At 39.4% G+C, this 14,703-nt stretch overlaps 1 protein-coding gene across 2 annotated transcripts in view; it reads right to left on the bottom strand.

The window, feature by feature from the left end:
- Positions 1-13,338, bottom strand: part of UNKL (unk like zinc finger) — a 31,608-nt gene extending 18,270 nt beyond the window's left edge. For both annotated transcript variants that reach the window (XM_082064856.1, XM_082064857.1), the window contains exons 1-8: positions 13,249-13,338; positions 11,210-11,419; positions 9,650-9,826; positions 8,520-8,653; positions 6,806-6,941; positions 5,975-6,092; positions 4,137-4,221; positions 147-301 (exon numbers count right to left, since the gene is read on the bottom strand). In XM_082064856.1, the coding sequence (XP_081920982.1) occupies positions 147-301; positions 4,137-4,221; positions 5,975-6,092; positions 6,806-6,941; positions 8,520-8,653; positions 9,650-9,826; positions 11,210-11,419; positions 13,249-13,328 (1,095 nt within the window). In that variant the 5' untranslated portion in view covers positions 13,329-13,338. The remainder of the gene's footprint in view (positions 1-146; positions 302-4,136; positions 4,222-5,974; positions 6,093-6,805; positions 6,942-8,519; positions 8,654-9,649; positions 9,827-11,209; positions 11,420-13,248) is intronic.
- Between the last annotated feature and the right edge of the window lie 1,365 nt (positions 13,339-14,703).

The raw sequence follows: 14,703 nt of genomic DNA, 5'->3' as shown, positions 1-14,703 counted from the left end.
CAGTGAAATATTACTGCCCGACATTTACTATAGCTGCGTTTTTTCTTCTCTTTTGCTGAAGTAAAAAGAAATAAAAAACAGACGTTTAAGAAGTAAAATAAACATTGATTATTAGTAGTAACTTTTCCAGAATTATTTACACTTACATTTCCAGACTGCCCACTGCTATTTGTAATGCTCTTTGTTGAGTTAAGACTGCTGCTCCATTCATTTGCAATTCCTACGCTGTCTGTTGAAAGCAGGTGAGCGCCTGGCTTTGATTGACAACCAGTTTGCAGTATGACTACATTCATGGTGTCCTCTGTTGAAGGAATCCCCAACAAATTACACACAGATTTGATACTTAGCTGTGTGAATTTAACAATTACATACCTAGTACCAAACACAGCACCTGTCACATGGAAACATCAATCACACACAAGAAATCTCGCTCTTTTTCTTTAAATATAAGCATAAAGGCAAGGTAAGAATAATATCATTCACCATTACGTATTTGTGGCTGCTAACAAACGTGATACTCTTATTTACTTGCTGCATCAAAAATTGGCGGGAGGTAGATCGAAATTAATATATTTAAAGTATTCTAGATTTCGCTTTGTTTTCCAGAATCGCTGTCACACCAGGGTTTAAAGACAGTATTTTTAGAAAGGTAACAATGGCATCATAATTACAGGGTTCTTTGTTTTCTTCTTCCAGTCCAGAGTCAACTGACTTAATCATAAAACAATTTTAAGAGAATATGAGACTTGTACTATTTCACTTAAAAAGGAACAATAACCTTTGAGAAAGTTCATTATTAACTTCTAAGTAAGTGACTTGTTAATTTTAGTACCGGAAAATTCATCTCAAGGTGACCGAACAATTACTTTGCAACTCCCCAAGGGTTAAACTATTAAACATCTTAGATACTTGATTCTTTAAATGTGCAATATATTAAGGAGACTTAGACTTCCAGTTTTACAGACAAATGATGAGTTTACTTTAGTAAGCAACTACAGTTAATAACACTCCTCATCTCATAATCCATGCACACACATCAAAGTAAGGACTGAAAACAATATCTCTTAATAAATTCTACAGGTACAGGAAGATTTTTTTCATCTCTAGCCACTACTGCATTTCTGAAGCTGTAAATATAAACTACAGTTAAACATCATTTAAACATTTCTCTCTACTGGAAAGAATAAGTAGCTCTGATAGAGTGCACAAAAGTAGAAGCCATAGTAGGAAACAGAATGAGTATGAGATACAGACACCTCTCTTCAGTGGAGATAGCATAGCCAAGGATTGTCTCTAATGATGTGGGGATTTCTATGTAGCATTTGATTTATCACAACTCTGTTGCCTTCTTACTACACAGCCCAAAGCTTTAGCAAATATTACCACTATTGTATAAATTACAAAAATAGGGACGTAATTCACAAAAGAGAAAGGAAAAAGCTACTGATCAGTACCACTATACACACAAGTCCAGTCCAGTCACACCAAAAAAAGAAAAGGAAAAAGAAACCATAGGGATTGCAAAGATGATGCTATCTTCCACTAGACCCCTGCTGTGCCTCCTGCAGAATGAGAGTGTGAGGAACAGCTGGAAAAACAGAAACAGATGCACTGACTTTTCCTAATTTACTCTCACTGTCACTACATATCATCTCATTGTAGAGCTGCTTGCTCAGAGCAAGTCTAGTCAGGCACCTCGTGTCCAGCCAACCCTCGCAGTAAGAGCAAAAGCACCATCTGATTCACACTCTCTCTTAAATCTTCATTAGCTTTTTCCCCTGACACAACCACATCCATGTCCAGTATTCTAAAAATGAGTGTAAGCAGTCATCCCACCCTAAAAAGGTAGTATAAGACTGCTTTCCAAATGTTTCAAAGAGAAATAATCTCTCTCGTTCCAAGGTTTTTAGGGAGAACAGCATGATTAGTTGTTGCTATTATGCTTATTGATAGTAAGTCAAACAGATATATTAAATTCAGAATGTGTGCTTCTATATCATTCTAATTCCTTCCAAGAGTGAACATCATAGTTTGTGGACAGCTGCTCAAAAGTTACGAATTCCACAGTGTAAGCCTCCCCCAGTCTAACCGTATTGTCTCAGAGATCTCCAAGTGTTGTAGGAGGTTGCAGCTAACAGAAAAGCGACAGTCTCACATGGCGGCCTATCCCATGGCAACCACGGAAGCTCACGGAGATCAGGACAGAGCCCTCACAAAGAAATTCAACTACCTAATGCCAGCGCAATGGTGCTTCAGGGATTATGCATCAGAGGCCTAACATGCTACGTAGAAATAGGGTTGTACTCTTTATGAGATACAACTTTTTCAGCTATATAGCCTCCTTAGAATTTGCACTAACAACGGTCAGGCTAGGTCTGGCCTAGAGAATCCCATCTTTCATGAAGTCAGAAGTAAGTTTTTTCACTATTGACATCTTGGCACCAATAGAAGAAAATAGTCTTGGATGAACAATGTGAAGGCAAATGCCTTCAGTAACAGAAGCTGTTTGTTACACAGGAGATGTGTTCTTCAAAGTGTTTCCTAATTCTTGCCAGCAGAATTTCAGTCTGCAAGTGAGAAAAAGTAGTCTTTGCCCACAGGAATTTTGTAGCATGTCACAATTATACCATGCTGCATGTAGGGAGTGAATTTGTTTAAATCAGTGTCTTTCAGCTGTTTCAGGAAAAACTTACAGCAGATCAACAGAAAAGTAATCCCAGTGTCATATATTACTGCTGTAACAAAATGTGTATTTTCAGACCTTCCTGAGTCAAAGAAGTACTTGCCAACACTGGCGAACAGTGAAGGACATGATTTAAGAGAGTGCCCCAACAGCCCAAAAGCAAAGGCAGTGAGCTACTTTTGATGTAAAGAAATAGTCAATACTGACTTCACTGCCATACTGTTTTGAATAATTGCTAGGTTTTACAATAATGTGTTTCTTGAAATAAATACAGGAGGCTATTCATCCCTCCTCTTCTATGAGTAACAAAAACTAAACTTGATCATCCCACACAAGTTAAAAGATGAGTTGGCCATACCACAGATTCTCAGAGACAAGAGCTGTGGGCAGCAAGTATCACTCTATTTACTGAAAGTCTTTTAGGTAAGCAAGTGACACAATAAATGGTTGTATGGAACATCACATTTGCCTACATAGGTTAGACAGAGAGAAAAGACTGCCATTACTTATCATTAGAGAATAATAAGATAAATAATGCTGAATTGCAGAAATCTGGAGCTTTCCGAAATTGGTAGGGTCTCTCATCCCTCTTTCCAGCTCTAGAAGCACAAGGCAAAAGTAAGATAGGACCAGACCTTTTATTTTTGCAAGAAAAACTATGAGGTTTTATTGATTACATAAGCAAGCAAAAACTACATAATCAAAAAGGAAAATATTTATCACCTATAAGAAACCAGCTACATAGAAATGCTTCAAGTCTTGCCTTGCATCACAACTGAAAAGAAGGCATGAATAGTTGTTACAACTATACACTTCACCTTTTGGAGTGCAGGAAGAGTGTAGGGGTAACTCAGGCTGATACTACTGTTGCATCTGATGACGCATGCCCAGAATTAATCTGTGTGGATGCATACCAAAGGATTAAGTGCTCTCTTAGAAAAAAATGCTCCCTCTTCCCTTTTTCTGTATAGAACAGTTCGAGTGCACCGATGATATAAGTGGGCTAAGGAATAAAGAGGACAGCTGATATCATTTTCTCTGTGTTCTTTTTCAGTTTAGCTAAGGCCCTAGTTCTGCAAATACGTTGCGAGGATGTTTAACTTTTACCTGAGAAGATGAGTAGAGGTTTCAATAGCACAGCTAATATGTTTTAAAAAGTCAACCGTGTGTGTAGATTATTGCCAAATCAAGCTCAAAAAGTGACAGGGACAAGTTAAATTTGTAAAGAAAAGCACCTCCTGTTTTACTGCTGATGCAAATTTGATGCAAATGCAGCAAGCTCCCACAGCAATGTACAGTATCAGAAAACACGAAATAAATTTCTAAAAACAAGTGACATTAAATGCCATTTCTGAATTAAAATTGATGATAAGTCACTTCTGTTACTGATGTTTAGAAATGACTGTTCACTTTTTTATGAACACTGATACAAAATAACAGTTCTCTTACTTACTTTCAACATGTGCAAATGCACAAAATGGACCACGTGGGCAGTAACCAGTTTGGCTCATGTCATTGCACTTTGTAGATTTATATATCTAAACAAAACAGAAGGGTAGTTAACCTAAACATGTTTGTTACATAATGACAAAAGTCAGAAAATTTCAACACCTTTACGTGAAAAATTCTGAATATTTACTAACAATATGCATTATAGTTTTCTTGGAAGATTCAGTTCTTATGATCGTTTTTAAAAACCAAATAGAAGGGCAGAATTTGAAGAAAAGCAAACCTGACACAAGAGAATCTTAACCCTCTTCTGCATAGTAATAAATAGTAAGCATCAATAACATTTTAGAAAAGCATTGTTTAAACTGCTTTGGTTTTCCATGTTGTATAGAAACAAGTAAAACGTCAGGAATAAAATGTTCAAAGTAATTTACACCACTTTTAAGAAATCTTGCAGGAGAAATTATGTATATAGTAGAGCAGCTTACACAGCTAAAAAATCCAACCCAAACCAACCAAATAAAAAAACAGTATGTGTTTTTCACCTCTAATATTCAAATTATCCTAACATTCAAATGTCTTTCTCTAACCTGACTGGATGCGTGAGAACTGAAGTAATACTGACTGTTCATGACAGTGATGATTATACAAGTCGCCAGTAAGAGCCAGATCCGGTGTGCTGCTCTACCTGGATCCTGATGATCTTTGGATGTCACAAGGCTGGGAGGAGGGGCTGACATACTATCATACTAGAACAATACTAAGGTCCTATTTAAGAGCACATAGACTCTTTAGAAAATTAAGTCTGGTGATTTGCAAGTCCGTGGCAAACAGCAGAGAGCTTTCAATGTCATTTGAGTGATTCATGACTTGATAAGTAATAATTCTTAGTTCAGAATGCCACTTTTGCATATGCTATGTTAAAAAACGTTTACCTCGGACTACCGCCTTAGAGCAAAGGTGAAAAATGAAACTATGTATTAAAACAAATATCAACAACCAGTTCTGTAAGCTCTTTATTTTAGAGCTATTTTAGGCACTTGAGAAAAATTCTCCTCTCATAAGCGATTTTGAATTGAGGCTGAAAGTTCAGTTGCTATATACAACACTAGTTCATGCATAACCCAATGATCATCCAAGAAACTATAGTAAGATGCTAAATCACAACATTAATACTGATGTTTGTCACTCTACAAATAATTTATTTGTCCTCGAACACTAAAAAGGTGGTAAACAACCATGCTGTAGACAAGCATTCACCCAAATGACACACCTGATAAGCAAAACAGCAAGACTAAACTTTCCACCAGTTCCACTGGGAGCTATCATAGGTGTTAACGCTCAAGCACCCAACAAGTTAAAATGACTTTGCCTACAGAGGAATCTAGAATCACCTTGTTTTTCTGGAGCGTCTTACTTCAGCAACTAGGAAAGTTATCTGTGCTTTCCACCTCCTCCAGACCTATTCAGTTTCTCTTAATTATTTGCAATAAAGCTTTTAAAACTGTGCTTAAAACAGAAGTTTGACCCAAGTCATTGAATAGCAAGTGCTACTGTGACTTAATTACCAATCCAAGAAGCTAGGTAAAAGGAGAGAACACATTTATTTATGCTCAAATTTGTTTTTTCATTAGCAGTACAATAAAAATGCCTATCAGTGAAAACCACAGCAGTACAAATAACTATTTCTTAGCAAATTTTGTTTTGCTTAAGCAAACACCTCAGTGACTGGAAGTGTTGAATGAAATGTCACATGCTTTTTCATAAATAATATCCTTAACCAATAATCTAATCCATAATAAAGTTGAAATCTCTACAAATAAGTGGAAACATAGTTCTTACCTCAGGATGAAACTGCTGCTCTGTACGAGAATGACAATATTGACAGTTGTCCCCACTTTCACACCTGGAGGGTTCACCCCATTCATCTGCGTGTTTCACACTGGGGCAAGGAGTGGACCTAGAAAAAAAAGCCATGTCCAGAGCGTGTTTGTATCTATTTCTGGCAGAAGTCTCAAACAATTTCCCACTAAATCTCAGATTCTGGGACCTATAAAGTTGCAAATTCTGAGAGACTCTGACTTTTTGGAAAGCCTTTGACAGAAAGGTGAGCTAGTAGGATTCTATCTATCTTCTGTCATTACATTTATTCACAGTCAAGCAAAGCCCATCAATTCTAAACCTTGCAGCACTGCACAAAAATCCACCAAAACCAATGAAGAAACCACAGTGTATGAGAATGATGTAAAATGATGTAATGATGAAAAGCAAGAGAGGCAACGCATTAAATCTGGGTCCTAAAATATTGCTCAGAAGTGGAAAATCATAGAACAAAACCAGAAAAAAGACAGAAACTATAACTGATCTTTTTATGACAGAGAAAGTTTGACCTAACAGTTACAATTTTTGCTAAGAATTATAGAAATGGTTTTCATTCTTCACGAGAAAGAGGGATATTTCCACTACAGTGTCATAGTTTTTGTCTTCAGAACTGTCTGATCATTCTGAACAGATGCTTTTTTCCCCAAAAAAATTTTAGCAAGTCTATTGGGAAAGATGTGTTTTTATTCCATTAGGAATATCCAATTGTATTTTAGAAGAATCCAAACAGATCAGTCCAGTAACAACTGTTTGACTGACCAAAAGCTCTATTCTTAATATGTATTTGTGTACCTGTATTTGAATTTTCTGGGATTTCGTCTTCTATCTCGACTGTTGTGATAGTGCGGACACGCATAACCCTGGCGGCAGAGTCTGGGTGGCTTGGTACATTGTTCTGTCTTGTAGCCAGCTAATACAAAATTTCTGTCTGTAAACAGGTCAAGAATTAAAAGAAATAAACCACTAATTTCTGCATTCAGAGTGTCTTTAGTAACCTTACTTACTACACTGCTTTCTGTAAAATAATTACGATTCACAGATTCCTCGAAGACAGCATCTTCATGTGACTGAGCTATTCATCCTAACCACCACAGCTGCTTGCCCGTTCCCCCCGCACCTGCCCCCAAACAGGGGAGAGTCAAAAGAGAAGGTAGAAACTTGTGGATTGAGATAAACACAGTTTAATAAAACAAACAAACAAACAAAACTAGTATATTTCTACTACTACTACTATATATAAAAGAAAATAAAATAAAAGATACTCAATGCAATTTCTCACAAATTCCATCCACGCTGAGCAACCAGTCCCTGGAAGCAGCATCCTGGTCCCAAACAACCAGTCCCGGTGAGAAGAGAGAAAAATGCAGAAAGGCACAGAGACCCACTGCAAAACAGCTCAACAGCAAAAGGCCAGACTAAAAGAACTCGACTGAAACGGAGCAGAACCAGAATGGGTGTCCATCTCCCTCTCTCTAGCTGGTAAATCCTGACTCTCCTTAAATACGAAGCATGATGCTAATGGCATGGAATATTCACATTGACCAGTTTTGGATGTCAGTCAAGGCCTGTCCCATCCATGTCCCTTCCCAGCTGCCTCGCACCTGCATCCAGAGAGCTCAGAATGACCTTGGCTTCCCAGACAGCAACTAAGATAACAATAAGCTCTTATATTCTCTTTGTTCCAACTCAAAACCACTGGCAAGTTACCTGAAGAAAAACATTAATTCTGCCCTGGGGTGTTACCCTCTTGTTCTCAAATTAAATCCAAACAACAACTGTGCTAGCTACAAAAAATAGGTGTTTCTAACTGCACAAAGAAAATCAACTCACTTTCAGTCAAACAAGTACGTGTCCCCACATGAATTTTGTGAAATAATCGTACCCAGCAGTCTTTCCTAAAGTAAAATTTGGCAAGAACTCTAACATTATCCAATTGATACTAACATCTTGGGCTACATAATAAGCAAGTCTAAACAAAGAACATGAGAACCAAATTTTAAAGCCTTAAGAAAACTGGGGCAACTGGATTTACTTTAAGAGATCTACTATAATGCTTTCAAGACATACTTGTATTTTAATATCCTCCTCCATTTTTCTGTTTAATATTCTACTTCATTCCTGCTAACCAAGCTCAGCAAAGAATAATCATCCAGTAACTAGTCTATAATGACTCAAAAAATGAAGACTCTGATCATTACTACTACTTAGCACAAGACTCTTACTGACTTTTAAGAACATTTGTTCAATTGACACAGATTAGCAACATTTGTATCAAGTAAACAGAAAAAAACCTATTAAACCTTTTCAAAACAAAACATTTTTAAAATGCAATCTGAATATGTGACAGACAGTAAAACTTGTTCACAAATATCCATATTACACATACAAACCAATTCTTCACTCTTTAACAAGAGTCTTTTGAACTTCTCCCAGATGAAGACCCAGGATCAACAAATCGGCTAAAACACCAATAAAGTAGCAGGGAAAGGAGACAGGGTAACGTTACCCTGCCATCTCGGATCTTCACCAAGGATCTTCTCAATCATTGCCTGGCTTGCTAAAATTCCTGGTTGTAAATCAGGAATGCCTTCACAGCATCCCAGCTGCCCATTCTGTAAGGTTTCCTGTGCCTGATGTTCTCTGGAATGGGGAAAAGAAAACAACACTGCTAAATGGTATAGCTACAGTAACCCTCTCTGTCACAGGTATAAACCTGGGCAAGTCAATCACAATGCTGTCATTTAATTCAGCTCTTAAGAAGCCTAAATTGTAAAAGAAAATAAGTTAACTGTATTTCTAACTATTACTTGCACTGAAGCTGGGAAACAATCTCAAGGAATAACCATGTCACACAAATACATGGAATCCTGCCTCCAACAGTGGCCAGTAACAGATGTCTACAGAAGAGTATAGTAACAGGGCAAGAGTACACTGGTAATTCCCCAGAATGCTGTTCCAGTGTCCAGAAAGAGATACTTTTGACCCTCTAAGGCTTCAAAGCTCTCTAGGAATTGGTGTCCCTTACTACCGCATATATACAGACTGCTTTCTGTAGCCAGAGCTCCCCTTCCACCCATTTATAAAACCTCCCAACACCATGCTTATCTCCTAGCTTTGGACACAGCTAAAACTCATACCTATCACTACCCTGATTCATAAAGGAACTTATTTCCCTGTAACTTGATGATACAATAGAGAAGCAGAAAATAATACTGATATCTTATACACGGAAAAATACAACATAATTTTAAAACCCCACAATGTCAGTAGGCAAAATGTCAAATATACAAGCTGAGAACTTGAAAGATGGCTTAACAAAATCATAAGTTTGTGAATGGAAAAAACACATGCAAATTTACAAGGCATAAATGACAAAAGGCAGACTGTCTGGTCTTTCATCAGTTGTAAGAATTATATATGGTTCCTGAAATTGCAAGTTACAGAACCTCAGTATTTGTATTTCCCAGTGTGCTTCTATCTGCTATTGTGATGTCCATTGAATTGTATTCTTATGTTTACAGTTACAGAAGCAAGTATATTTTTCAAGCAAAGCATAACGAATTTTTCTGGTATGTAGTGATAGCAGATGGGTGTTATTTCCTGCTAATCAGACTGAAGAATTTGAAACAAAGCTACCTTATGTCGTATACTGGTGGTCTAAGGTCATGTGGGCCATGAGCAAAGGCACAGTGAATTCCATTCTTCGCACAGTGACCCCGGGCATCTGTTTCATGAATGCATGTTCCAGTCTTGTAATATCTGAGATGATACTTCCTTTCTGTATCTCCTGTTGTTCGATGTAGGTAAGGGCAACTACATAATAGAAAGAAGAAAATTAGAGCATTGCTTTGAATTTTGTTTTTAATAACTTAATTCTGAATTATGCTATATCTCTTATTAACTCAAAACAAGTAACTTTGCAGGATTCTTCAAACAAAAATTGTCCCAAACCACCATCACAGATCAGCCTCAAAATAAAAAACACTAATCTATTTCTTAGTTTCTGCTGAAGTTGTAAGAATTTATAGCAGGATGCTCGCAAAAATATTATTAATGAATCTAGTAAGCACCCTTGTAAGCAACAACATCACCTGAGCTAAGGAATGACATCTTCCATACTGATACAAGTTCAAATTATTTCCACACTAATAAGTACAATTTTATTTTTTTAATGTTATCACCATCTAAAATCAAGGGCTGCTTGATGGTGATTTTTTTTTTCTGCTCTTTATAGACATGGAACTTATCGAATAATCTCAGCGGAAATCTAAAACAACTCCTTTATTAAAAGGAAGAGAACAATTTTTACATCACCAATACATCTTTGTACATATACTAACCATTTTCCAGACACAACTATGTGACTTGCAATCTGTACTTTATAATGGCTATAATCTATGGATTATAATTCCAACTACCAATAGCAAACAAACTTTTATTTCCTGGCCATTTTCTTGCATTTTTTTGTTAGAAGTCCTTCCTTGCTTCCATCACTGCAGATGAAGATAGCTCCTCTGACATACAACCACAATATACCCAGCTCCTCTATATATGCCACAACATAAGTCCATGGAAATGCAAACACTACGCGGCTAGCGAGACAACTAACAGTGAACTCCTTCCTTTGCTTTTTCTCACTGGAAGCATCACAGAATAGTCATTCTCCTCTACTACACATCAATATTCACAAAACTTACAGAAGTTTAAAATCTTGAAGTCACCTCTATACAGTACAGTTTGCACTCAATTTCAATTTCAGAGTTGGCTGGAGAAAAAGGAAACATAACTGAACGAAAAAACCAAAACCAAAACCAAAACCAAACCAAACCAACAAAAAACCCAAAGCAACAAAAAACAACAACAAAAACACAAACAAAAAAACCCAACCAACCAACAGTGCAGCAACTACACTAGCACAAATGTGCCAGAACAATACTAGCAGAAAAACAGGTTCTTATGGTATGTTTTAAAGATCATCACAATGCAAATTCATAGTTCTAACTCTACGATAGCCTAAAGAATACATGCTTGTATAAAGGTCTGTGTGCCAAAAATTGACAAAACACTTACAGAAACCTGTTTTCAAATAAACTGCAGCAGGACTCTATCAATCATTTTTACTAAAGAGAAATTAGCATCTTTCCTTAATTCCATTGATAATACTATAAACACCTAGGACTGAAAGAAATCACTTACTTATCTCCATCTGGGCAGATTCCTGTAGTCTCATCGTATTTTGTACAATAAACATCTGGACTGTAGTTAAAAGTCCCATCACGCCTTCGTATAGGTCTACGACGACGCTGATTTAGGAAATGCCAATGAAAACAGGTAAATGGTCTGTGCTGGGCACACTTGTGCTGCAAAAATAGGGGGCACTGCTCTGTCCTAAATTCCTTTAGATACCTAAAAAAATTAAACTGTGTTACAAGTTTATCTTATTGGAGGCACATTTTTTACAGTATTAACAGGGCACTTGACAATTCAGTGTACATAGCCCATGAAAAATTGTACAAATGTACCTGCATAGCGTTTCAGTTCCTATGCACAATTTACTGCTTAGCTGTTGAATACAAGTGACTTCATTTTTTTATGACAGATGCATGACCAATAAAATACAGTGGAATACCTGGCAAATTATACTATGTTTTGTAACTAAACTGAAATCAAATAAATACATGAATTTAAAAAGCACAGTAATTAGAATAATGTTCTAAGTAACCATCAAACAGAGATTATAAATCCAACAGGTTACTTGAATGAGCATTCGCATTGCTTGCTACCACACAAAATAGTCCTACAGACAGAGGCTATTTAGCTCAATACCACATCTACTTTAAACATTAGTCCTTAATCACAACATTCCCAGAATGTGGACATGCTACATAGAAAGCTAGAGGGTTACAAGAGCTTTATGAGGGTTATCAGGGGCTATGAGAGGGCTTCAGCAAACTCATATTAGTGACTGTTACATTTGTGTTGAGACAGTCTGGGGTCTTTGAAGGTTACTTGAGTGTTAGTAAGACAGTCCTTCATTAGCACACAGGGCATAGAAGCTAGTTAAGAAGTCTGATACTTCTCTCCACAGGATACCAAGATCATGCCAGACTAGGCATGACTCTGGCACCTGTCAAAGGATGTAAGACAGCACTTCTTCCTGTCTCAGTGTATCTATCGGTCAATTTAGCAAGTTCAGTACATTGCTAAAGTTATGGAGTGTTTGCAGAGGAAGGGGTATAAGGGAGCTTTGCAGAAGAATCTTAAAGTTCCCGGAGGTCTCTACAAGGGTGCAGGATGTGGAACAGGCTACAGGGGAATTGAAGATACAGGGAAAGGAAAGGATTACAAAGAGGAATAAAGGACACTTTTTTGTTCTCAGCTGCATAAATTGATAGATGGGGGACATAACGACACAGAGCGATTAGGCATGTCTTTAAGTTTAGAGAACTATCTCTACACAATCCAGGATTGTGGGGAGGGAGGGGAATATATTTTTTTGATGTTAAGGGCTGTAGCGGTATCTAGGTAAGCGGTTACATTCTCGTGGTCTGAGTGTGCTGAAACGTGAGCTTATAGAAGTGATGATATGGGGAACTGGAGTGATGGAATGCTACAATTAAATGATAAATTATTCTGCATTTCTGGAGAGCACCTGGTCCTACATAAGACAGGCTGTGATTTGTGCTAGAGGGCTGCAGGGACTTCATAGTCTATATCAGAAGAAAACAGGCTTGCAGAGAGGATGGTGAGTACATGCGAGCTGTCTTTCAGTACGGGGAGGTCTGCAAAAGTTCTCACACAAGCGTCCCAAGGACTCGACCTGAGGCTGGCTACGCAAGGCTTAGGAGAAGTGGAAGGACTGCTGTCATATCTCGAAGGGAGCAGTCCCGACGTGAGAGCCGGAGCTGCGGGGCCGGGGGTCACAGTGCGGACCAGCGGCACGGCCGCGGGGAGGCGCGGGCAGCCGCGGGGAGGCGCGGCCGGCGCTCCGCCGTCAGCCGTGCCCGGGCCGCCTCCAGCGGCCGGCACCAAGCGCGGCTTCCGCCTGGCGAGGCGCGGAGCCGGAAGAGGCGCGCGGCGGGCCGGCCGGGTCGGGCCGCGCCTCACAGCCCCGCCGCCAGCGCACAAGGCCGCGCGGAGCAGGCCCAGCGTACGAGCGGACCCTGCCCCTCGGGTCCTGGGGCTCTCCCCGCGCGGCGCTGGGGCCCGAGGAGCCTCCAGGACGCGGTACCTACGTATAATGCGTCGGCTGCTCGGTCTGCGGAGACGCTCCGGACACAGCGCTCCGCGACACCGCTTTGGAAACCGACGGCATCTTCCACGGCGACCAACAAGGCGCAGGCGCAACCCGGGCCTGCCGGCCCCGCCCCCTGGAACGCGACCCCGCCGGCCCCGCCCCGCGCAGAGCGCGCGCTCAGGCCACCTGGCGGCGGGTGGGGGACACGGCCCCGGGGGCAGCGCGGGAACCGCCGAGCGGGACCCCGGGCTCCGGAAAGGTGCCCCAGGGCAGGCAGAGCTGCTCCTGCGGGTCCCGCTGGTGGCCTCACGATCCGTGCTTCTAACTGCAAAATGCTGCAGTTTTCCAACACCTTAAAAGCAAGGGACTATGAGTTTTACACGTGGACACTCTTTATTGAACACGTATCCCATCACCCAAAAGTAAGTCACACACGAAGGGGCGGGTTTTTATTTCCTTACAAAGCAGTATGTTGCTGGGTTCATCATTTTAATAGAACAGGGAGAAAGCAAGCCGATCAGAGAAACAGACATTACACCTTAGGTCGATATAAATAAAATCCAGGGTCACTCTTTTGTTTGTCACGACACTCCCGTGCACCTACCTCACTTGTGACATTCTACTCTAATAAAAGTTGAATCCAAGAAGGTACCAAACCAACCGTACTCATTTACCAGGCATCATCTGGTTAAACTACGGGGACTCCACAGCAAAATCAAAAGCCACGCTGGTGCATGTTGTTTAGAGAGTAATCAGCAGTATTAGGCGAACGTGATGCTAACTCCGTTTTCTCTGTAGCTCCAGCCTGTCTTACTAGCTGCTGCCATGTTTGTGGGTTTTTTTGTTTGTTTGGGGCTTTTGTTCTGTTTTCTTGTTTGTTTGAGTTTTTGGTTTGTTTCTTAATTAGGAGCTCTAATGGCACAAAAACAGCTTTGCATTTTTACATTTAAAGCTTAAAAAAATGCCTTCGACTTCGAAGGGAACTAAGTCGTATTAGTAGCTTAGACTCTTCCTCTCCAATTAAAGTCTCTAGTGTGCAAATTTGAGTATCTATGAATCTGTAGGAAAAAAAAACCCAAACACTACATTGTTCAGTGCAACTAGGAGGTTCCTCCCCAATATAACAGAATCCAATAACTTCAGTTTCCTGCAAAACCCTCTCCTAGCAGTAATGATCACCTAAACTGGACATGCCTGAGCAGTTATAGTCCAGAAAGCAAGCACCAACTATATATTAAAGGTTGAAGGTAGTTTCTCCGTTATTTAGTAAATTACAAAAAAAAAAAAAAAAAGCACAAAGGAATCAGATATTAATGATTCACACACAGTTGCCTTCAAGTTGAAGTTTGTGACTAACAAAACACCCAATGAAGGTCACCTTCAGCAATTTTACACACTTACAGCTTTGATATTTTAATACACTGTGCACGTAAGCAAAACGATCCATGGAAAA

The sequence above is a fragment of the Streptopelia decaocto genome (assembly GCF_964273445.1).
Source record: "Streptopelia decaocto genome assembly, chromosome: 13".
In the NCBI taxonomy this organism is placed as follows: Eukaryota; Metazoa; Chordata; class Aves; order Columbiformes; family Columbidae; genus Streptopelia; species Streptopelia decaocto.
This window is presented reverse-complemented; position numbering and strand designations above follow the sequence as displayed.